At 44.5% G+C, this 23719-nt stretch overlaps 4 protein-coding genes across 9 annotated transcripts in view; 3 read left to right on the plus strand and 1 right to left on the minus strand.

Moving 5' to 3' along the window:
• Window positions 1–531: 531 nt before the first annotated feature.
• pou2f3 (POU class 2 homeobox 3) lies at window positions 532–10821 on the plus strand. Of its 2 annotated transcripts, none has more exons than XM_077011069.1 (13): window positions 532–984; window positions 1384–1440; window positions 5019–5053; window positions 5833–5934; window positions 6080–6185; window positions 7145–7233; window positions 7334–7510; window positions 7714–7855; window positions 8146–8279; window positions 8396–8560; window positions 8782–8866; window positions 9003–9117; window positions 9298–10821. In XM_077011069.1, exons 2-13 carry the CDS (start codon window positions 1392–1394, stop codon window positions 9335–9337), a joined length of 1239 nt encoding a protein of 412 aa, XP_076867184.1. In that variant the 5' UTR covers window positions 532–984; window positions 1384–1391; the 3' UTR covers window positions 9338–10821. The 2 variants fall into 2 exon arrangements, with proteins under 2 accessions (XP_076867184.1, XP_076867185.1); XM_077011070.1 differs by having other exon boundaries at window positions 698–984; window positions 8824–8866; window positions 9298–10818.
• Window positions 10822–12912: 2091 nt separating this feature from the next.
• foxr1 (forkhead box R1) lies at window positions 12913–15856 on the plus strand. The gene is made up of 6 exons (XM_077011078.1): window positions 12913–13142; window positions 13223–13327; window positions 13417–13640; window positions 14581–14849; window positions 15263–15495; window positions 15699–15856. Exons 1-6 carry the CDS (start codon window positions 13022–13024, stop codon window positions 15725–15727), a joined length of 981 nt encoding a protein of 326 aa, XP_076867193.1. The 5' UTR covers window positions 12913–13021; the 3' UTR covers window positions 15728–15856.
• Window positions 15857–15960: 104 nt separating this feature from the next.
• cenatac (centrosomal AT-AC splicing factor) lies at window positions 15961–18790 on the plus strand. 2 transcript variants are annotated; one of them, XM_077011076.1, is made up of 11 exons: window positions 15961–16192; window positions 16304–16470; window positions 16566–16664; window positions 16765–16831; window positions 16931–16993; window positions 17213–17274; window positions 17349–17490; window positions 17584–17611; window positions 17694–17789; window positions 18049–18181; window positions 18268–18790. In XM_077011076.1, exons 1-11 carry the CDS (start codon window positions 16076–16078, stop codon window positions 18359–18361), a joined length of 1068 nt encoding a protein of 355 aa, XP_076867191.1. In that variant the 5' UTR covers window positions 15961–16075; the 3' UTR covers window positions 18362–18790. The 2 variants fall into 2 exon arrangements, with proteins under 2 accessions (XP_076867191.1, XP_076867192.1); XM_077011077.1 differs by having other exon boundaries at window positions 17352–17490.
• Window positions 18741–23719, minus strand: part of arhgef12b (Rho guanine nucleotide exchange factor (GEF) 12b) — a 49463-nt gene continuing 44484 nt past the window's right edge. For all 4 annotated transcript variants that reach the window (XM_077011073.1, XM_077011071.1, XM_077011075.1 and 1 more), the window contains 7 exons: window positions 23620–23697; window positions 23357–23451; window positions 22990–23268; window positions 22634–22873; window positions 22162–22382; window positions 20644–20719; window positions 18741–20560 (listed from right to left, as the gene is read on the minus strand). In XM_077011073.1, coding sequence (XP_076867188.1) covers window positions 20550–20560; window positions 20644–20719; window positions 22162–22382; window positions 22634–22873; window positions 22990–23268; window positions 23357–23451; window positions 23620–23697 — 1000 coding nt within the window. In that variant the 3' untranslated portion in view covers window positions 18741–20549. The remainder of the gene's footprint in view (window positions 20561–20643; window positions 20720–22161; window positions 22383–22633; window positions 22874–22989; window positions 23269–23356; window positions 23452–23619; window positions 23698–23719) is intronic.

Consider the following 23719-nt stretch of genomic DNA (forward strand, 5'->3'; position numbering starts at 1 on the left):
ATTTGCCTATAAGTTTTATCTATTGGTGATAAACCAACCAAATATGAAAATTAATATGCATGTTACTTAATACTGTGGATGCATAATTTCACATGATTGTAAATAAAATGTAACCTTCAGAATTGTATAATTTTTTGACCCATCAGAATTGAATGATGCCTTCTGAAAAAAAACTTTCAATTACTTTTTTTTTTAACACTGCCCTCTAGTGTCGGTTATGTACAACTACATTATCCATCAGCGCCAATTGTGTGTAACTGCCTAGTCCTCAGGCAAAAGCTACCTGTTCAGGATGTCCTGTTCAAACAGACACTTAACAGTGACAAAAGGCAGAAAGCGACAATGACAGTTGACTAATGTCTATGTAGACAACTGGTCTTTGAATCCAATACTTTTAATATAGTCTATATTCACTGGCTGTTGTACACTGTCTCTTTTACCAAATTTGAACTTAACTGTATTTAGGGTCATCTCAAACCACGTAGTGCTTCTTTCAAACGACTGGAGTAGAAACTTCAGACCAGAATCACACAGCTCTCCCCACCTCATAGTGGGGTCAGTCAGCCTTTTAAAACAGACTAGCCAGGGGCCATGCGAAACGCAAAAAGAGTTGGCCATTTAAAGCGTCCAGAAGCAAGACACCACTTCAGTGTGTCAGTCTGAGCGCAAGAAAGAGATTAATTTAAAGTCTGAGAAGCAAGACACTCCAGTGCCTTTTCAAAGCTTGTCGTCTCCCTCTTTGTTGTTTTATGCAAAAACGCTGAGTGTGGATAGGACACGCCGTGGGCCTTATGCAAATCACCTGTCTATCAGCTCGCACTGGGTCCTGAAAAAGGTGGAGGCTTCTCCACTAACCCGCTTTGTCAAGCATTAAAGTCTCTCCCTTGGCCTCCCCGAGTCCCGTCTGGAGCCTTCTGCGGTCCTGGCACCTGGAGAGAAACACGGAAGAACGGAGAGGAACCTACCTGCTGTCTCCTCATCACGGTGAGCACCTGAGCTTCTCTGTTATCCCCTCTCTGCACTTCCCCCAACAGCGCCTGATGACTTCCCCCCCGCCGCGCCGACCTTCGGCCCGAGTCAGATCGTTTTGCATGGTCACTCGTCGGCACCGGCCTACTTTGAGCGCAGGACAATTTAAATGTTTTTGACTAGGAGAGATTAGGGAGACAGAGGTCGAGCGATCTTGCGGCAGAACCCGAAGAGGGATCCCCTCGGTCCTTATGAATATTATAACGAGCCCTTTACATAGAAGAGATCAATTGCCAGGCGCATTAGAATAAACCTCAAGATCATTTTCCTGGCCGTGGCCCGTGCCATGAATTGGCCCAGTGTCTGCATAAAGTTGTGATCCTGTAGGAAAATCAGCCATATTTATCATTGCAGATATTAAGATGAGCGCAGAGGCCGTGGAACACAGGGAGGCTCATCATGGACGTGGAGGTAAGGAGAGAGTCTGGGCTCGGACCCCCGTCTGCGGGAATGTGGAGTGGGGCTTGTGTAGACACAGACAGGGGTGGCTGCTGTTGCAGTTGGTGTGAACCTGGAGTTTAAGGTGAAAACAGTATTAACTGTGCTTTTCTTAGCTGTGGGTGTACCACTCAAACAGTACGGTTTACTGAGGATGGAACCGGAAAGTTAATAGTGCAGGTGCAGCCGGAACGGACAGGTTGAAGGCAGCGGTGTCCCTCGCGCCGATGGGCTGCGGGTCCCAGGGTGCCGCTATTCGCAGGCTGAGCCCTGAACACCTGAGGAAAAAGGGATTTTCATACAAAGGGACGTGTTGGGTGGACGTATCTCCTGCCTCTGGGGTCTGTTTGTTATGCACTTCGGTCCACTGCTCACGGACAAGGCGGCTTCGCTTGAAAAATAAAAAAGGTGTTTGTCTGTTGCCGAGAGCCTTTGCAGCTCACGCCCGGAGTGCTGCTCTTAGTGACAGCTGCTGCTGCCTTGTTCTCAGGCAAGTCTGCACAGAGCCCGTCGGGATATTCTCAACCGTAACAGCTAGGTCACACGAGCGGGTCTCACCCCCTGCCTTTAGCCTCAAGGGCTTGTATTTATTTATTTACTTGCTCTTTAGTTAAATAATAATCAATTGAAATGCACCTGTTGTGTAGTATTGACATGAATGCACTGTATAGTCTTAATGTTTGAGCTGTTTGTGTGGAGGAATACCTTTCTCTCCTCTACCAGTGAAGGGATAGATGTGTAGTAAGAATACTGCCTGTGTTTATAATACACGTTCATCCATTTGTACGGAACAGTAAAGTTAAATGAGAAACTGAATAACATTAACCCCACCTGAAGTCTTTGTGAGGTTTGTGGTATAAACTTTCTCTAACCATTCCTAAATGAAGACGGCTCCGACATGAAAGGGCGTAGCTCTAGGATGCGATGCTCATGATGAGCATGGAGCTTACCAGGATGTGTGTGTGTGTGTGTGTGTGTGTGTGTGTGTGTGTGTGTGTGTGTGTGTGTGTGTGTGTGTGGGAGGAGGGGGGTGGTGTTTGCAGTGAAGCGTTCCCTGAGGCAGAACTAAAACACATGGTTGTTACCTCAGCACGGAGCACAGCTTCTGAAATGAGGAACTTGGTTTCAATGTGGAAAAAGACAAAGGTTTTGTGTCTCATTGTTTCATCATGTAATATAAAATGTGTTTCAGTTTTAAAGTAGCTATACACAGGTACATATTCATAGTACACTTCTGAAGTAGAACAGGCATGTTTATAAGTGTATGGACACAGAAAAGTATATAACATCTTTTATATCAGAAAAATAATTATTATTCATTATTCAGGGGACATGGTGCGTAATCGTTCAGTGTAACAGACAAAATGCAATGGAAGTTATAATGAAAACTTAAGACCGAAGATACATGACTTTAACGCTGTAAGAAGTCTATATCACATGACTTTAAACAATGTAAGAAGTCTATATCATAACTTTAACGCTGTAAGAAGTCTATATCACATGACTTTAAACAATGTAAGAAGTCTATATCATAACTTTAACGCTGTAAGAAGTCGCTATTACATGACTTTAAACAATGTAAGAAGTCTCTATTGCATGACTTTAACACTGTAAGAAGTCTATATCACATGACTAAACAATGTAAGAAGTCTATATCATAACTTTAACACTGTAAGAAGTCTATATCACATGGCTTTAAACAATGTAAGAAGTCTATATCACGACTTTAACACTGTAAGAAGTCTATATCACAAGACTAACACTGTAAGAAGTCTCCATCACATGACTTTAAACAATGTAAGAAGTCTATATCACGAATTTAATACTGTAAGAAGTCTCTATCACATGACTCTAAACAATGTAAGAAGTCTATATCACGACTAACACTGTATGCAGAGGCAGTCTTTGCATAGAGGCATTGCTAGGCAACTGCCTTGGGCCCCTCCCACTGCAACCCACTGTAGGGGCCCCCTGACTAGCTAACTTATTTCTTGCATATTAATGTTGATGGGCCCCCTAGCTAAATTCGCCTTGAGCCCCCAAATTGCAAAGTCCACCACTGACTGTATAAAGTCTATCATATGACTAACACTGTAAGAAGTCTCTATCTCTCCATCTTTATTCACTGCTTCAAAGCATTCAGTGTATAGTTTTATCTGTATTTGTAGTGTATGTTTTTTCATTTACCTCATTTTAAAAAGGTAAAATGAATATAATTTTAAAATAAAATTTATGAAGTAATCGGATTTTTGTAATACAGGTTCTGTAAAAAACTTGCCGTGTCTCTTGCCACTAAAGGGTTTGCAATAAACCTGACCCAAAAGTAGCAGCCCACCTGCGTTATCTTGTAACCCGAGAAGACTCGTGCAGTGTTATGGGTGTAATCAGAGCGTCGTGCGTCAAACAACACACGCATAAACGGCGGGAAGATTTGAGTCTTTCCTAAAGCTGTCGGGAGCTTTAACATATCAGTTGGAATTGCCGTATTTCTGCGATTATCTCAGGGCCTCCTGCTGCCTTTGTTGACAAAGCTTTGTTGTCAAATGCACAAAGCTTACACCACAACAGCACGAAGAGCCACCCTGTGATTACAATGCGACTGTCACTGGCCTTTGGTGTTCTGCGCTGTCTCGCGAAGACGCTCGAGCTCCGACTCCTCGTGGTTGTTTAATTAACAACGTTCTGACGTTCCAACCGATCGTTCGCAGAAACCGGGCACGAGGACGCGCGCGCAGAGTCACGGCGCTTCTGCGGAGAGCTAGCTGAAAACACATCTGGAAAGCAGAAATGTTTTTCATGTTCAAACTGTTGTACTGGGAAGCCACGACCTTGGCATGAACAAATTATGAGTTCACTGTAAAGGCTGCAGTGGTGTGAGAATCTTGTACTCATCATAATTAGGCTAATGTTGAATGTGTTTAGAGCTGCAGCAACTCCTCAGCTGCGTGTGTGTGTGTGTGTGTGTGTGTGTGTGTGTGTGTGTGTGTGTGTGTGTGTGTGTGTGTGTGTGTGTGTGTGTGTGTGTGTGTGTGAAAGACTACAACAGTGAAAGAACAGAGTGCGAGATGCACCTGGGGGTTTGTAAACATTCAAATATGAGAGCTTGCGAAAGGTTGCCATGGATATGTGCCTATTTGCATGGGCGCTTCATTTCCATACTGGAAGTTTGGTTCGGGGAGGAGAGCAGATTTCCATAGCGCGGGACGACCAAGCACCCATGTGCTAACCACAGACTCACCCAGCACCATTTGCATTTCAAATGAGGAGTGATTACCTGGCACCGACGACCTTTGAACTTCCCACAGCCCCACACGAGCCGGCATATTGGTTAATATGACAAAAACGCTTTGACTTTTGGAGACTTAGATACAATCGCAATGCCTTCATTGCCACTGCCAACATTAGCATGTTACCTTTTATTCTGTGTGGACATGTGTATATCAGAAAGATGCAACGGTCACTTTCAGTACAGGGAGGTCTATTTAGTTGGCTTTTCTCAAGTGATATAAAGTCATAATTGCACTATTAACAATATTGCCTTTTCTCTACAGACATTGACCAAAACAGCATTGACTTCACAAGACAGGTAACTGCAGAGATTAATATTCAAGACTGCATAAAAGATGTTCGCCACTAGCATGTGACAGTGTCCGTTCATCTGTACACAGACACAAAAGCATCACACACGTTTAACGGCAGCTCCGTGGCTTTCTGACACAATGTAAGCCTCTGGCACTGTTCATGTCAGCTACAATTAGCTCGCAGTTTGCCACACGATGTCCAGTGCTGTCGTGCGATGTGTGTAGAGGATTGCAGAGCGTAGAGATCTGTGTCCAGGAACTAGCCCTGGGCCCCTGGGGTTCATTTGCATATGCAGAGGGCCCGCGGCCAGGGAGGGCATGTTTTTCAAACGCGCCCTCCTGCAGAACAAGTCGGACAGCCTTTCTCGTCTTTGTGTAGATGCACACAAACACGCATGCGTGCCGAACGCTCGCACGCCTGTATCAACACGCGGGGTCACAAAAACATTTTCGTGAAATAGGTACCAGATACGAAGGTCCAACCATTCATGAACCTTCCCAGCATGGCTAAGTTGACTAAGTACCTCTGACTGCCACAGGTCAGGGTTGTTTCTGGTCTCCCTGCAGCGTTTCAGCTTGGCAACTTCCTTATATTACAGTACAAATGATTTGGGACAAACCTTTTGAGATTTAGCCTAACACACTTCCACTATGCAAGTAGCCGCAGGGGCCTTTCTGCTCTATATACTCATTAGTAACAAAGCAAATACACAAAATGTGTTTTTTATATTTGTTCAATTTCCCTTTAAGCAACCAACTTGTTTCTTTTTGCGGTGGTCCACAGATAAAGACAGAAGACTTAAATGATTCTCCCCACTCCACCTCGTCACACAAGACATGCCACCTGACGCAGGGGTCTCCGGTGGCACCAGGACAGATGCCTGGGGTACGGAGCCGCCCCCGTTGTTAGTTCCACCTTGCATAACCATATAGCAGATCAGATGGTGTTGCCGTATGAGCTATTGCCTTTGGTCATGCGGTGTGTGTCATAACCGCTTTAAGATGGCCGCTGTGGTGTATTGTGGTTGCAGGAGCTGTCCTCGCTACACCCGCTGCCCCAGCTGGTCCTCATGCCTGGCTCACATTTGTCCACTTCTTCACCCTTCCTCCTCTCTCAGGCCCAGCCTGGGCACCAAGGTCAGTCCAACAGGGTCAAACGTGCCGGGAAGTTGGTGCTGTTGACCTCTAATGCAGGGTGATGGTGCTATGCTGTGGATTTCATTGGGTCAAATATGAATGTTGACATGGAGAAATGCTGGTAAAGCGTGTTGGGAATGTTTTCTGACCAGTAGCCTTTAGAACCTCTCCTTCAAAACACCACCCTGACATCAACGAAGGAAACTTATGGCCTGGTGGTTAGGGAACAAGTCATGGCCTGGTGGTTAGGGAACTGGTCTTGTGACCGGAGGGTCGTGGGTTCGATCCCCAGGCCTGATGCCATGACTGAGGTGCCCCTGAGCAAGGCCCTTAACCCTCAATTGCTCACTTGTATAAAAAATGAGATAAAAATGTAAGTCGCTCTGGATAAGGGCGTTTGCCAAATGCCATAAATGTCAATGTCAACTCAGAAAGGGTTATACCAAAAGAGTCCTTTCAAACACTTAGAAAGGTACTTTATATAAACAGAGTTGTTCACTCTATTGTAGAGTGAAGCTATCATTTTCTGTTTGGTGTGTGCATTACATTGTCTGTAGGAAAATGTCCCTGACTCCTATAACAGAGTTTAGTGACTGGAGACTGAAACAACCTCTTTCACCCCTCTTATAACTTGTTTCTTTAAATCAGTTTGGCTTTCTGGAAATGAGCAGAGGAAAAATCATCTAACTAGGTCCACCATAGCCTGAAATCTATTTCTGTTCACAAAGACATTTACAAAAACTCAGAACTTAAAATACTACAAATACCATGTAGCCAGTCTAGCAGAAACACTCCTGAATAATACCCTTGCCCACATTTTGGGAGAAAAAAAGTCCCCTGTGGGAGTCCCTGTGTTGGCCGTGTAAATGTGAGTTGCGTATTTGCGGGTCATGGCTTCATGAGGAGGCAGATTGCAGCTCCTCTCACTGTGTCCTCCTTGCTCTCTTTACCCCCCACAGCACTCCTGCAGCCCAACCTACTGTCCCTGCCACCCCAGTCCCAGTCGGGTCTCCTGCAGCATCAGCCAGGCCTGGCCCTCACGCCTCAGGTAAGCTCCCCAGACCCCCAACGGGTAGTCATCAGGCCCGAACGGGTAGAACGGGTAGTCATGTCTGGCGGCCATGTTGCATAGATGTCTGTCTCTACAGGCGATGGGTCGGACGGGACTGGGCGGATCCTCCTTGGACAACCACTTGGACATGTCCCACCTGTCGGTGCCGAAGAACGCTGGAGCGTCCCAGCAAGATGAGCCCAGTGATCTGGAGGAGCTGGAGCAGTTTGCAAAGTCCTTCAAACAGAGGCGGATCAAGTTGGGCTTCACACAGGCAAGGATGCCCACTGGTTACAGTCAACCTTTCCTCTATCAATAATTAAAAAAAACACAATTGCAAGATATTGGCCGTGTTGACTCAGGTTTATCGGAAGATATTAGCACGTTTTGTTTTGTGATGGGAAGAGGATTTTGCATGAATAGTCAAGCAGATGTCAATGGGACCTCGATAGTGCTTTGATGTGATGGATCTTGCAGGGTGATGTGGGCCTGGCTATGGGGAAGCTGTATGGGAATGACTTCAGTCAAACCACCATCTCCCGCTTCGAGGCCCTCAACCTCAGCTTCAAGAACATGTGCAAGCTGAAGCCTTTGTTGGAGAAATGGCTGAGTGATGCAGGTACATGAACATAAAGGTCCTGTAATGTCCTGTAGCTCAATCTAGAGCAGAGCGCTAGCCACATCCAAGATTGTGGGTTCGATCCCCATGGATCGAATCATACCGATGAACGCATGTGAGCCATTGAGAATAAGAAAGGTCGATGGTTTGGTAACGCTGCTTCAATCATACCGATGAACGCATGTGAGCCATTGAGAATAAGAAAGGTCGATGGTTTGGTAACGCTGCTTCATGGAGGATGTAGGAGCGATGGCATTTCTTTTGATGATATGTGCTTTGCCCATCCACAGAAAACTCCCCCTCTGATTCCATGGCCAATCCCGCGACCTTACCGCCTCTCATGGAGGGCTACGGGAGAAAGAGGAAAAAGAGGACGAGTATCGAGACCAACATCAAACTTACACTGGAGAAGCGCTTCCTAGATGTGAGGACTTGACATCCTTCAATAGGGGTTTTATCCTCTAGTTTCAAGACCTCTGGTGTTGCAGGGATCAAACTCAAGTGGAACAAGTGGTTAATCAGTTTGCCAACTGTTTGTAGAACCCCAAGCCGAACTCAGAGGAGATCACACTGATCTCGGAGCAGTTGGCGATGGAGAAGGAAGTGGTGCGGGTGTGGTTCTGCAATCGGCGACAGAAGGAGAAGAGGATCTACTGCCCGGTGTCCACCTCACCTGTAAAGACCCATAGCTACAACGCTAGACTGGTGAGCCATTAAAGAGTCATCTTGGGTCCAACTGTGAACGTTCATTCACTTCAATCAGCCTTCAACGATGACGAAAATCTCTGAATTACAGTCAGCCCAGGCACCCACAACAATTTCTGAGTTGGCTAACAGTGAAAATTAAATGCACTTCCTGTGGTTTATTTGAGTAGTTCAGTAGCTGAAGATGCTTTTAAAGCCTGTCTTACACTTTCCTCCCGAAGCCTGCCTCCTCTTCAACTAATATAGGTCACTTCCTGTTTCAGCCTACCACTACTAGGCCATTCAGTCCTCTTGCCTCAGGAGGCGGTAAGTAGGATATATATATATTTTTTAATCGAAATATTATCAAAAAATTTTGAACAAATACACATATAGTTGGAATTGCTTTTCACTTGAGTTGTAAATGGAAGCACTTGAGTTAACAAGGCGTTATTTCCAACAGTGTCCAGCAGCTCCTCCCCAAACAGCCCAAGTCGCAGCTCCTCCCCCAACAACCTATCATCTTCCTCTAGCCCTCTGACATCACAGGGGGTCAACCAATCGTTCAACGCTACCAGGTGAAGCTCAGCCACTTGATACCAGCACTGCCATCCAATATGTCAATACATGCAGTCCTTCCAATAAAGGGCTCACACGCAGAATGAGAAATAAACTAATCTCGTGCAGTCAGATGTTCTATATTTTCAAGTTAGGAAATAACCATTGTTATGGTTTTTTTCTTCTTCCTTGATTTACAGTTCGTGGTATCGTTGGAACACCACCGCATATCACCACTGAGTTATCCAGTTTAACAGGAGTGTAATGAAGTCCCAAAGTTTACAGTTCTCCCTGTGGGTGAGTCCTCACGTAGAGCCAACCATGTTCTGGTTCACACGCTGCCTTCCCAGTGGTGGAACTCTGAAGTTTCCAGTGAAGAAGTTTTCCACAATAAGACGGGTCCAAAGCCCCTTCATAAGCCCAGCGCACTCACGCCATCTGTCTCCACCAAGGTCTTAACGTGAAATAGAGAGGAGAGACACCAACATTTCATGGTCAGATGGTGTTCCAAAGGTCACAATTCAAGGTGTCTGGTGGGATATTGCTGTTCGAAGACACTGTTTACAAAACCGCATTTAGTCAATCCTGATTGGGATATTTCAATATGAAGGTGTAAATATGTAGTTCATATATGACAACTTGAACACATCATCTCTGCAGAAAGTAACCATATCAGAATTTGAGTATGCAAATTTAACTATTATTGACTTGGATTTTTTTTTATGAAGTGTGCAGTTATCACTGATCAATACATAGCACTTATCACTGATCGAGCACATTTTTGAGTCCAGAATCAAATGCTTACTGACTCACTACATTAAGTTTATAAATGTCTGCTTTTTAAGATGAACGTTTGTGTACTTCTTTTTGGAATGCAAGAAACATTGTAGAAAAGGGATTTTATTTGTTGTTTTACCGTTTTCATATGAAGCAGTCCAAAGCATCTGAAGTCCTCCAACTTTGACACTTCCCCTTTATAAATGGGTGACTTAATTCTACTGTTATTTGATTGTGTATTTGCTTGTTTCATGAAGCATAAAGATGTTTTTGTAATGCCAATAACCATTATGTACATTTCAATGCTGGACATGACGGTATGAGTTATTGTTTAACACCTATTAAACAGATGTATCACTGATCACTCCCACTGTCATAATACTTACTGTTACTAGTTTGTTTTGTATTATTTACTATATTATTTAGTAGATTTAGTAGTCTTTATCTTCCCGTTCTTGAGAAATACATTACTTAAGTGAGAGCATGAAATTCACCAGAATGTGTCTCTGTGACAAATAAACGTTGGTAGGGCATTTTTTATTTTTTGTCAACCACTGCTTACTTGAGTGAAAGAGTCTTTGAAAACAATGGTGAGAGTTAAGTATAAATTCTGAGAGCTGTTAGAGTAGATCTAGGATGCAGTCCAGCCCCCAACACACACACACACACACACACACACACACCACACACACACACACACACACACACACATCCCTAATAGTGTAATAGTGTGTGGGGAGGGACTGCTGTAATCTCAGACACACCTGGTCAAACCTGTTCTGTCCTGACTCTTCCGTTGGCTCGTGTGTCCTGGTTCAGTTCCAACTGTCCCATGGAGCCTGTACACAGAGCGACACATCCAGTGAAATGTTAGCCTCACTCTTTATCGGCAGAGAATTCACTGCCCAAATCAACACAGCTAATGCTAGTTAGTAGTATGTAGTAAGAGAGATTGTCATATATAGCACAACAATAGTTTCAAAGGTTTTGTCACTTCCTCAGTCCAGCAGAACCAGTAAACCAGTAATGTGTGGATCTCCAGTGCTGTGAGCTCTAACTGTAGTAACACCTGTCAGTACAGTTGTGAGTGTTGTACTATAGACTTCCAATGTTGAAGTTTAGGCCAGAGTTAGTATATCAAACAACATCCATTCAAATGCAACAGAGGTTTTGAAATTTACAGCATATATGTAACTCTTACTGTTGACAGTCAAACGCCAGCTCCTGAGGATATGTCTTGTGGCAGTCAGCACTGGTGTTACTTGATCCTTTGTTCCAATTACAGAGACATTGACTGGAATTTTCCAAACTGTATGAATAACATCAACACAACAGGACCTGCTGCACTAAACAGAAACATCCGCTTCCAACGGACAAACCTGACTGACAGAGAAGAAGTATAAAAACATACTTGGTCAGCTGAAAAAATCTTTTAAAACACTTACAAAACTTACCATTAGCAAAGTCAGTGTGTTTGAGTTCACTTGCCATTTACAAGCAGTAAATGCCGGACAGTGAAAGCTGTGTGTGTGTGTGTGTGTGTGTGTGTGTGTGTGTGTGTGTGTGTGTGTGTGTGTGTGTGTGTGTGTGTGTGTGTGTGTGTGTGTGTGTGCGCGCATGTGTTTGACTGCAATAAAGTTTATATATAAAGTTTAAGGTTCCACTATAGGCCAGGAACAACCACAAGTGTGTCTGTAACTACAATTACAAGAGTGAGTAATGCGACAGGTTGTTCCAGAGTTGAAAAACAAATTTGTATCAATTATTCTTTGAGTCTATTGAATTCCACCTCATAGAATTTTCTAGACATCTTCCAGCACTTCAGCTGTCACAGCTCTGCTGTTGGATAAATATTTGTGGTTGGCAGGCCACACTCTACCCGAAAGTGTGATACACACCTGGAAAACAAAACAAAACGGTTACAGTGCCGTGCCACTGAGAACTATGCCACGCCATGAAGGCGTTAACGCTGTGTTGAGAGCCATCGTCCACACAGAGAATATAGAATCAGTCACGGTCCTGTGGTCTGACAGATTACAAGCCAGAATATAAAAGGGTCCTAGAAACCTAGTGAGTGTAGGTACAAGACACGTGTTTCTACTACAGTAGCTGGTCAGCGCGTGTCAATCCTGTCATTTCCTACCCTCTATCCACACAAAATATCCAGTTATATCTTATCGGTATGGTATTCTGTCTTGTTTTTTTGCTCAAATTGAATTTCAAATGTCAATTAAACTATGAGGTCAAAAGGTGCTCTGTAACCTGTTTAATATTCATCAACATTTATTTGTAACTATATTTCATGTATGTTTCATTTATATTTCACTATATGTAAATACATTTGTAAATATATTAATTAGAGCTGGAGATTACAACTTGTGTAGCGTGCCGAGATAATGAGATAATTTTTAGATTAAAACACTGAAAACTCACGAAAATATTTTAATAATAGTGAACCTCTTGATATCTTACACAATTCACTATTTTTTCGGTAGAGGGTGCTAGAATGTACTATTCGAAAACTTTTAATTAACTTTTATTAATGATTAAAGAATACACATCTTGTTACATCATGTTCATCTTTTTCACATTCAATCATTGGCTGGCAAAAGTTAACTAGAGGGATAAGAATAAAGGTTTTAAGAGTTTTTTTGAAAGCAAAATTAAAACCATTGATTTTGTATAACGTGAACGAGAATTGTATTTCTTCGAACTGGTCAGGGGTGGGTTTCCCGAAACGTTCGTAGGGCTAAGTACGAGGTTACGAAGTACTTAGCGCTACGAACGTTTCGGGAAACCCACCCCAGTTTTGTTATTGCGTGCCCGGTATGCTCGATGGTCAATTAATGTAACTCAGCTGGTTAATTAGTTTTGTATTGATTTTTGAATAAAGATGTTCCCGAAACAAAACTATCCAAGCCTATTATAAAGTTATTAAGTTACAGGTTACGGGGGAAGGGGGGGGGGGGGGGGGGGTGATTACTTCTATTTTATGATCGAAATGCTTTAATTGCAATCACCTGTTACCACGACGTGAACACACCATCAACCGTTTTTATTTCCCAGTTCAAACAGGACGGGCATTAAATGTTGTAATGAAATAGCAATTTTCCATAACTTATAACCTAAGATTACACAGTCGGCGACATGTTTCTAAATCTTCACGCAAAAGAGAGATTTTTCGATCTTCATTTAACTACGGGGTTGCACGACTGGGATATGAATGAAGATATTAAACTGACGACAACGACTGATCAGTTCTTCCAAGGTACAAGGTACATGACACTTAGAATAAACATGTTCGACCACCGTCGTGTCTGACAGGTGAACGTCTAACCCGTTCAACAGACGAAAAGCAAAATGACCAATATTTGGCACAGTGGCGTTATTCGAGGATCTCCAGAAGAACACTAGGCACAGACTCCCCGCACCAAGGACCTGATGAATGCGAAGGTGTGCTTGAACTGCGCAAACGTTTCCTCATTTTGATGTGAAATACCTTTACATCTAACCTTCATCTTTGTTTAACGTTTGACTTGCAGACTCTATTATCCATCCAAATCTGTGGTTGATGGTAAACCCTAATAAAGCTTGCCCTATAAAATACCCCCAACATGCAAATAAGCCACCTCTCCGAGTGTCAGCAGACCCACCTGTCGTAGGTCTGACCTCAGCACCTGTGCAAAACCTGCACCTTCATCCCTTTTCTGGTGAAACCTGGCTAGATGAGTTGGTGCATGAAACATCTCTCTCCAGTGAATACCAGGTGAGACCCTGTAAACAAACCAGTGCTTCTTTGGTGATGGGCCCCTTTAGTCTACAACTAAAGAGGGTGTGTCAAAGCAGAATTTCTCTGAAAACTAAGTAACTTTGTGCCAAAAGTAATAAATTTTTAATGGTAATATCTCTTGTTTGCACTATGGGACCAGATTTGGATTTTGGCACAGTTATCTGGCTGAGTGGGGGTCCTGATTTGTGAAATACCCCTCTGGTCTTGCATTCTCTTTAAACCTTGTTTAAGTAGCTTCCATCCTTTACTGAGCACCTTCACTCACAATCAAACTGGTTTCCTATCAGTTTTATAAAATTGATCTGCTAACTGCCATAATGTCAAATCAAATTAAAATGTATTTATATAGTGCTTTTTACAACAGTTGTCACAAAGCAGCTTTACAAGTGTCTGAGTTAAAGCCCCAAGTGAGCAAGTTCAGGGTGATGGTGGCATGGGGAAACTCCCCAAGAGCATGAGGAAGACACCTCGAGAAGAACCATCTCTCTGGGTGGGGTGGGGTTGTAGAGGAACCATCATCCTCCTCTGGCTGACGCTGGTCACCGTGACAATAATTAGAGAGATACATAAAGAAGTGATGGGAATTATTTAATAATTCTCATCTTTGTGTGTGTTTATATACATGTTATCTATGCATGTATCTATTAATTCTTATTCTTAAGAGTCCTAGACTTCTTGAGGGTCAGTAATTGTAGTTCAGGGCTGTGGAGATACAGCCACAGCAGGGGAGAATTCGGGGTGGTGAGAGGGGCCAGGGCAGTGGGGTGATCCTGTCCTAGTAATATTATCTATGTATTTATTAAATTGTCTTTTATAAGAGTGATGTTGATGGAGCACGAAGTAAATGTGGTGAGATCTTTCTTGGAGTGGATTGGTGTTGTGATCATAAACCCCGCCCCCTCTCCTGTCACTCAAGCTCACCGACGACGACGCGTCCTCGGTGGACATGCCCGTCTGCCGCAAGGTGAAGAGCGCGCGGAAGAGTCGCGCGCCTTCAGGCCCCTCCCCCCGGAGGCTGGGCCTGGCCCAGAGCAGGAGGCTGCAGCGGGCCCTGCAGGACTGTCGCAACCTGAAGAACGGGGCGTGGCCTCGGCCGCCCGTCAACTACTGCATCCTGATCGCCATGGCGCTGAGCAGCAGCCGCACGGGCAGCCTGAACGTCCAGCAGATCTACAACTTTACCAGGTGAACGCAGGACGTTCAACTGTGTTTCAACTGTGATTTTGCAGTCACTCAAATGTTGGTAGATTTGTTGAGTTGGTCTATAAAGACCCAAAGCTTGCCTTTATTTGGTTTTTTTCTTCTCCTGTTGTAACTCCCCACACATCCAAAACTAGATAACGGACAACTCTTGTGTTCTGGGACCTGAAATGGGATAAAAACATGGATTAGTTGGATATCTACAAAGATGTGAACCAGTGCAAAATGGAACAGATTATTAAGTAAATGTTAGCCAGCAACATGCATTTAAAGTCTGTGTGAGAGGGCACGAGTAATTTCTCCAACAATCTTATTTTTATTGGTGTTTCTAACCAAGGTCTTTAGATGACCATCGATCATGGACCTCTCAGACATGGTTGGTTCTCGTGTTTCCCCAGAGAGCATTTCCCTTTCTTTCTAACGGCTCCCGACGGCTGGAAAAACACCATCCGCCACAACCTGTGCTTCAGCGAGAGCTTCAAGAAGACCCCGCAGCAGGTGACCGGGGAGGGTAAGAGGAAGTCGTGCCTGTGGCACCTGACCCTGGATGGCCGGAGAAGACTGAGGAACGAGATCCATACACTCACCGGGGACTCCTTAAGGATGTTGAAGAGGAGTATGAGCTTCCCAGGTGAGGCGCCCAGCGCAGGGTGTGTGTGGAGAGGCTTGTTTATGGCCCAGGAATGCCTCCAAACAGCTAAGAGTGCTTCAGGACTGTGTCCTTTTCTTTACTGAGTGTCTATGGAAATGTACAAGCTACTGTAGGTACTGGGGAAGGAAACCATAGTAATTTTACATTGTTTTTCTTGTCTTGTTTGTTGTTCTTCTTTACAGATATGATTCAAGCACTGTTTAAGTTGTAATCTCTCTCTGGAGCCTGGGAGAAATTTAAAATGAAAAGCACACACTAGTGGCTGAAAGATAACATTATGAATATTGATTTTTCTTTCTGTGTGGTTATTGTTTCCCTTTATCTGTTGTGTTTGAGGAAATACTCCAAGCATGTTTTGAAAGTAAATGTATACATGCATCAACCACTGTGTCGCTGCGCTTTGTCGTTTGTTTTTTTTCCCGGTATCTCATCCGAGCCACCAGATGGCAGTAGCGGTTCCGAGGGCGCTTTATTACACAACGTTACAGTGAAGCGCTTGTGACTCTGGAGTCTTAAAAATGGTTCTTGAGAAGGAAAGAAATTAGTGACCGGAGATAAAATGGGAGCCTTTTATTGTGCGGTATGTAGACGGACGGATTTCTCAGGAAAAGGACACATATACGGGAAAAGTCATCGGAGCAGACTCAAAGTGGTTCTGGTTAAATTCATGGAGAAGGTGAGCGGAGTGTGGTAGAAGATCAGATGATCTCTAATGTCTGGAGGAGCTTCAGTCTCCCGGTTCGTACCGGTGGATCTAACGTGGTTGGTGTTTCATCACCGAGTACAGGTGAAGGAAGCCCGGCGGTCCATTAAACGACCTCAGGTGGTCAAGTTCGACTTCTCGCAGCACGACAGCAGGTTCTGGTGTTACTGCTGCGGGCTGGAGGTGCGGAGAGACGTGGCGGACGGAAGCGTCGCGGTGCTGCACGGAGGTCTGCTGGAGCACATGAGCACGTAAGTGTCTGGACTCCTGCCTGTCGGCTCTTCAGCTGAACAAACCTCTCTTTTAAATCATCCTTCACCGAGATGGTTGTGCCGCTTGATTCCAGCCGAGAGCACCGCACCAACACTCACGCGTTCTGGTGGAGACACAAAGCAGAGCCCAAGCTGAGGGAGAAGTTCATCATCACCGAGGAGGAGATCGAGAGGTATCGCAGCTTGGCCTGAATCTCCTACCTTAGGGGTCGAGTTACCATGTGGTGCCCTGTTTCTTCTCCTGGAAACACTATGTGCAAATTGTTCTTGTAGGTTTAAGGCAGAAGTCGCCAAATCTGCAGATCAGTATGAGGAGAAAGAGGACACGCTTATAAAAGAGGTAAAGGTTGTGAGAGGAATATCAGCAAAGCTGTAATGCCCTGGAGAAAAGAAAGGTGGTTCTAGTGTTTTCGGTACATGTAATTTTGTTTTTCTGTAGCAAGCTGCGATCATCAGGTCCCAGGAGAAGCACAGGCTGGAGGTCCTACAGTCTCTGATAGAGGTTGGTTTTCCTGGAAGGAGACAACAGTATCCACATCTTCCCATTGGCGTGATTGAAAATAGTGCTGTGTGTCAGTTTGGAACCGTTCTTAATGTCAGAGATGCATATAGGTTGCATGTAGAGGTAGAATTATCCAAGTGAGCTTAAGTGATTCAGTTTTTTAAGTGATATGGCAAAGGTGTGGGTCAGTGGTGTTGATGTTTCCTGAATCAAACCCAGCCGGAGTCAGAGCTGCCACACGCCGCCGAACAGGGTCAGCAGGTCTCGGAGCAGACGGCCTGGTACGAGATCCACACCTGCTCTCTCTTGGTCACAGCTGTGAACTTCCACCAGAGTAACGATTCTTCTATCTCAGTAGCATGAGTTCTGATGTGGGAGGAAGCTTTGGAGGTAGCTCACGTGAGTCCAGGGAGCAGGCAGGCCCCAGCTACGAGGACCCGTTCCTGCAGAGCCAGTGGGCGGAGCTCGGACATGGCCTCACTTTCATTGGCCATCAGGTAACTTCTGTGGACTCCTCGTGACGTTAACGTTTAGAGTTCAGATGCTTTGTCATGGTCACCGTGAATCTAACGTGCTGTCTCCTCACCAAGGACTCTGGTAGTGGGAACGTTCACACAGGTGAGTGAAGATCAGCGGTTAATAGTGGAGTTTGTGGCTGGATGTTGATGGATAGTTGGAGCGTTGTTCTGCTCTGCTGTAGGAGCTATGCCTCCTTGGCTGTTGGTGGAGCCTGATGAAGAGGGCGTGGCTAACCAGCAGGAGATTGGCCCCTCCCTCCAAGAGTTCCTTAAACACAGTAGGCACATTTTTCTTGTTTGTGGGTCAGGCTACAGTTAAACTCCAACTTGCTTCCCAATGGTACAAATGTCTTTGGACCAATGTGAAGTGGCTGGTACCAACACTAGATACAGGTTTTGAGTAATGACCACTAATGTTATGGGGGAAAAAAACTTGACATGATGTTACTGGCAGCTGCTAGGTGCTGGTCGTTATTAGTGATGTCGGGTTGTGGTTAGCAGTCGGCGTTCTCATGCACGCTCTCTTCCATGACACAGAAGAGCAAGAGAAGCTCAAAAAGCTCCCAGCCAACCGTGTGGGGGCCAACTTCGACCACGGCTCAAACACAGATGCTGATTGGTTGCCATCCTTTGGGCGCGTGTGGAACAGCGGCCGTCGTTGGCAGTCCAGGTGAGGCTTGCCCCGCCCCTTTCATCTGGCTCCACCCCCGCCCCTTTCATCTGCCTCCATTAAACCGTTGTGCTTGTTCTATTTAGGCACCAGTTCAGACAGGAGGAGACCGGGAGGAAGAGGAAGGGTGGAGGGAAGGTTCTGGAGAAGCGCAATCACCTCTCCAACGGAGACTTGTGATTGGCCAAGCGTTCATGTGATGTGTAAATATGCGGTGTCCTTGTTATGAAAATGGATTCCAAGTGTAAGACTTAAAGCAAAACAAATGTGGCCTGTACTCGCATGTCTAACCTGGCAGATGTAAATTTTGCATTCAGGTCCAAGTGTTCTGGAAACATCTCACTGCTAGGCCCGAACATGGGCACTATTAGTCAACTTTAGCTCTCTGTGTAGTTGCTTATAAAGTTTGTCATACTAACGGTCTCCTTTTCTCATATTGAGAATTCTTTACCTTCAGCTGTGTGTGTGTGTGGGGCGTGTGAAGAACAGTGCATGACTAATTCTATGTACCAGTTTCATCCTAAAGTGGAAAGAATGTGCAAAGACGTTTTGACCGGGATCAAATTCATACAGTTGTTTCCAGTTTATTGAATAAAGTTTCAACATGAAGTGGTTCCTGTAATGTTCTTTGGGGGAGAAACCCAACTTCTCACGCTTCCAAAATTGGACATAAAATGAACACTGCAGTATTCCTTTCCATTTTGAACAATACCAGTTCAGTCTAATTCAACAGAATTTTAAAAGCTGTTCATATAAATCTGAAGACTTGGTGCTCAATAATAAAATAATACCTTATGAACTTCTACACAAAAAATACAGATTACATTAATATTTAGGGATACCTTTCACTTGTTTATTTCTTTTTAGTAGTTTCTGTTAAAATAATACATGACTCATATGATATATATAAAGCAAAAGAAACAAAAACAAGGAATTAGGTCTCTGTAAGAGATGCAGTGTTGGTCATAATTGTACAATTTTACACGTAAAATAGACCCTTTAGGGTCTCGCATTCTTTTCTGAAGCTTTTATTTTTTTGTCTCTTCATATAACTTCATTCCCAAATTCCCAGAAAAAACCTCTATGCCACATCCAATAAGACTTCTCCTTTTAGTCTGAACTCCATGTAGTGCTTCAGCCTACGGGGAGCAAGTCTTCGTTTCTCTTGGTCATGGGCGATATGCCATAGAGATCTTCAGTAGCTTTATTCGACAGAACGTTGTAGATTACGACAGGCAGTGCCCAGACGGCGTTGAGTAAGAGTCTTTAAAAAGCTTAGGTGAGGAGACATGGGCTTCAGCGTGTTGGAGAGGAAGAATCCCTTCAAATTACTTCAAAGTGAGGAGCTTCAAGGTGTGATGCACAGCACACCGAGTCCACGCAGGACTGGAGCCTGGGCCCGCACCCCCAGACTGGCTTCATCCTCGCACCCAGTAACAGCAGCACCACACAGTCCTCTTACAGCTCGGCTTTTCATGGGGTAGCTGACAGAATGGCTGCCGTTTGTTATTTTTCTTTTTAAAGATGGAACGGTTCCCCCCTAGAACATCACAACAGGCACTAGCCCGAGAGAAATTACATCAAACAGCTGGATAAGAATAACAGCATTTCCCTATAGGCTGAGGGCTCGAGGAGCTCGATAGTTGACCGAATCCGTGACTCCTGAGTTCTGGAAGTTAGTGGTCCACTTTTAGACATTTTCAGTGCCACACAGGCCTAATGCAGAGTGATTAACGCATGCCATGCTCCTCGACTGTACAACATTCAAATCCACGAACAATAAGGAATCAACTACCAGGCTGTGGTATTATGTTGTCCTTATGAAGGACATTTCACGCATTCAATTTAGCTACAGCCTAACAAAAAGTCATAGCTACGCCTGCTTTAATTTTATTGGCCGTAATAAACTGCAAGTAACAAGATGTGTTTCTGCCTACCAGTTCACTTTCCCACGAACAGACATTTTATTGACATGGAAAAACTCAGTAGAACAGGGAGGGGCCAGCTGAGGCTGTGGTTTCCATGGTGTTTCCCTCCATCCTCCTCTCTCTTCCATTCTGTCGTAACCGAGCAGTGTTTTTCTTGCATCATGAGCGTTAAGACTGCTGATGCATGCAGGAAAGGGGCAGGGCCCTGTCCCAACAGCCAATAAACTCCAATAAATAGCGGGCTGAACGAGGAGGGCAATGAGGGAACAGCTTTGTGACATCATTTACAGAGCGGGAGGTTGCTCTGAGGGGTGGGGCAGAGGGGCGGGGCTAGGGGCGGGACAGTCTCCCTCATCGCCCGTGCATAGGCCTGGATACACGTTTATAGTGGTGTCGGTCAAGGCGTTCCCGACGATTCCACGTCTCTGCTTCCAGCAACACTAGCTTTTGTCTGTGAAAAGGAGAAGGAAGAGCGTTAAATGTATACGAAATGGCGGATGTAGAGAATAAAAAGTAGGTCCAGCAGGACTGTACCTTTGTTCTCTTCGAAGGTGGTAGCTGCTTCCTCTGGGTGCCTTTGGCAAAGTTTGTTATATTTTGTTTCTATTTCCTAACAACAGGGAACACAGGAGAATTAAAACAAGACTGAAGACCAGCGACGGAGTATGAATATGACACTGATGAAGACGATGTTTCAGCTAACTGATATGTGACGAAGGATATCTGATTGAAAAATCTGACCTATATGTTACCCTTGCAATGCAGTACTATTTAACTACACACACTGGGCCTCATTTATTAAGCTAAATACTAACAAATTTGTTTGTAAGTAGTTCGTAAAAGTGTTTACACAAAAAATGTGGTATTCATGAAAGTTTTTTAGAGTTTATTTAGTTCGGAAAAAAGATCGCATTCTACGACATCCCATGAACATGTGCATATTTTACGTAAAAGAACATTTTGTTTTTGTTCTGTATTAAGGCTTTTAAAAATTGAATTACTACTATTTTAATAAGACAAACAAGGTAAAATTTAAACAATATCAAATGCACACGATTCATATTTAATATTTAGATAATTATAAAAATTACAATTATACTATTTTTTCAGATTTTTAACTTACTACAGCATTAGTCTAACAAATATCCATGCATTAGGTTAATGCAATTAGAGACATAATTTTAATTAATAGTGTGTTTCTATAAAAGGAAGTACCCCATGGGATTTGATACTTTAATGGTAATGGCTGAACTGTCGCTACAATGAAGTACATCCCGTACCCGCAGTGTGATAGAGCGCACTAACTAAAAGGTCACGGGATGTGGGGGTGGTACCCCATGAACGTATTCCACCACTGGTTCTAAACGAAGCCCCCAGTAATGATGCAGTCAACGCACATCAGCGCCTTATCATGCGTCTGTAAATTTGGCATGTATAACTCAAATTCAGTCTTTTTTTGTTTGTTCCAGTTTTAGTTTATTTTTTCCCCACATTTTGCAATGACTGTGATGTTTGCTGTAAACTCTAACTTATACTTCATACCGCACGACTGATGATACACTATTAACTTGATCTCTGACTTCTTTCCAAATCCTGGCCTTTTCAGGTGCTGTGACTCCGGTACTTGCACTACTAAATAAAAATGTCTGGTTAGCGTGCACTTGAGTTAAGATTACTTCTACCTCAGAGAAATTCCTTTTCTTCTTGCGTTTCCCTGTCATTTTGGCAATTTCGGCGGGTGTGCGTTTCCTTTTATGGTCTTTTGGGGGCGTCACTTTATGCAAATCAAATGTGTTGTGAACACGCTCGTGAATACGCAGGTGACTGATATTTATCAATGTACGCATGTGAATCCGAAGAAAATTGGCGTTTCCGACATGTTTGTAAATTAGGCGAAAATATTTTCTTCGGTTTAATTTACGAAAACATTTAAGCACATCTTTACTAAAACTGATAAATGAGGCCCACTGAATCAAGGCAAAATCCAAGAGGTTTTACAGTGATCAGTCAACAGGTCAAGTGCTGGTAAATTCAGGTCAGAGGTCAGGTCACCTTCAGGTGTTGCAGGTTGGCCTGGAGCAGACGCAGGTGGGTCATGACCTGCCGGCTGAGGTTGGGTCCTCCACTCTGCGAGGACGATGAGGAGAGGAGCTTCTTCAGGTCGATGCTGGAGTCCCCTGCAGATGTGGGCTCAACACTGCCGCCGCCCTGTGGGTCATCATCAGTACTGCTCTCTCCTGAGCCCCCGTAACCCTCCAGCACCATGTAACTGCCTGAGAAAGAGGAAAACAAAGAGACTATAATTTAATTATAAGACTATAATTTTGAAAAAAAAAAAAAAAATTGTTTTTTTATTTATAATTTAAAATTTTTAATTTAAGACTATATTTAATTTATTACAACCAGCCTGCCTGCCCCTACCCACCTGTTTTACAGGAGCCTTTTTATGTGTGTGCAGATTTGCATGTGCAATTCAGCCAAATTCAAACAAACAAAAACAAACAAAACCAACTGATCTTCTCACCGTAGTCCTCTGAAGCATCAAAGAAGCCTCTTCCTTCAGACAGCTGCTCCTGAGGGCTCTCCTCCCTGACCTCTGCAGCGTCCGTCCTGTCTGTTCCGTTCTCCACCGAGCCTCCGGGGGCAGCGCTCTCCTGTGGGCTCGGCGCCGAGACGGGCCTGGACCCTTTGCCCTGCTCTCTACTCCGGTCTCCGTCCTCCTGAGTGGCCATGTGATGGATCAGAAGCTGCTTCAGAGCGGCCACTGATACAGGGAAGGAGGGGGAGTGGTTTAAAAGAGGTTTAAAAGAGCAGTAAGAAAAGACTCCGGAGCTTAAATCTTTTCAGAACATGTGCTCTTCTCAGAGATGGAGCACTCACAGGTTTGGAGGGCTTCATCTGCCCTCAGTGGAGGCTCCTCTGTGGTGTCCAGGTCCTTCTCCTCGATGGCGATGGGTTGCCGCGAACGCTGCTTCATGAATGAGAGTCTGTCGACCAGTGTGGCCTCCAGGAACGCCTCCTCATCATCTTCCTCTTCCTCCTCCTCGAGGCCCTGGGGCAAGTTCTCCTCCTCGCCCTCATCCTCTGACTTGCTCTCGAATGGGTTGGTTCCGGTCGTGCGATCTGGCAAGGCGTCCGAGCATGAGGAGGTGTCTTTGTCTGGAGGACAGCAACACAAAGCCATATTTACTTCACCCAAACCTAACACAGTAACGCTAGGATAGAGATGTTATGCTAATGGACATGCCTGGAGACTGGGTGCTCCCGGTGGAGATGCGGTCTGGATCTTTGTTCATTTTCGGCACGCTGGTGTTCATCATCTCCACGGCATCTCGCTCACCGCTGTAGAGAGGCCCCACGTCAATCAACCAATCAAAGAAACATCACAATGCAGAGAGGCTACAGAGGCCTGACCATAATACACTACATTAGCTCAGGGCAGCTTATTCTTCCGTATACCATCACTGCACTCTTGGTATTAATTCTGAATTGTAAGCAGGTCCAACTCACTCGGCCTGGGGTAAAGGAATGATATTCAACTGCTTGGTCTTCATACAGTCTGCACTTTGGGTGATGAGGTCCTGCCACCTGGACAACCACAGAAACCACA

Source organism: Brachyhypopomus gauderio, chromosome 7 (assembly GCF_052324685.1).
Source record: "Brachyhypopomus gauderio isolate BG-103 chromosome 7, BGAUD_0.2, whole genome shotgun sequence".
Lineage (NCBI taxonomy): Eukaryota > Metazoa > Chordata > Actinopteri > Gymnotiformes > Hypopomidae > Brachyhypopomus > Brachyhypopomus gauderio.

Excerpts from the sequence above, each read along its gene's own strand:
- pou2f3 (XM_077011069.1), top strand. The coding sequence starts at position 1,392 with ATGAGCGCAGAGGCCGTGGAACACAGGGAGGCTCATCATGGACGTGGA. Across the intron at positions 5,935-6,079 it reads CACCAGGACAGATGCCTGGG|GAGCTGTCCTCGCTACACCC; the intron begins GTACGGAGCCGC and ends TTGTGGTTGCAG. Across the intron at positions 8,280-8,395 it reads TGGAGAAGCGCTTCCTAGAT|AACCCCAAGCCGAACTCAGA; the intron begins GTGAGGACTTGA and ends AACTGTTTGTAG.
- foxr1 (XM_077011078.1), top strand. The coding sequence starts at position 13,022 with ATGTTTCTAAATCTTCACGCAAAAGAGAGATTTTTCGATCTTCATTTA. Across the intron at positions 13,143-13,222 it reads GACTGATCAGTTCTTCCAAG|ACGAAAAGCAAAATGACCAA; the intron begins GTACAAGGTACA and ends CCCGTTCAACAG. Across the intron at positions 15,496-15,698 it reads GAGGAGTATGAGCTTCCCAG|ATATGATTCAAGCACTGTTT; the intron begins GTGAGGCGCCCA and ends TCTTCTTTACAG.
- cenatac (XM_077011076.1), top strand. The coding sequence starts at position 16,076 with ATGGGAGCCTTTTATTGTGCGGTATGTAGACGGACGGATTTCTCAGGA. Across the intron at positions 16,832-16,930 it reads AGGACACGCTTATAAAAGAG|CAAGCTGCGATCATCAGGTC; the intron begins GTAAAGGTTGTG and ends GTTTTTCTGTAG. Across the intron at positions 17,790-18,048 it reads CCAAGAGTTCCTTAAACACA|AAGAGCAAGAGAAGCTCAAA; the intron begins GTAGGCACATTT and ends TCCATGACACAG.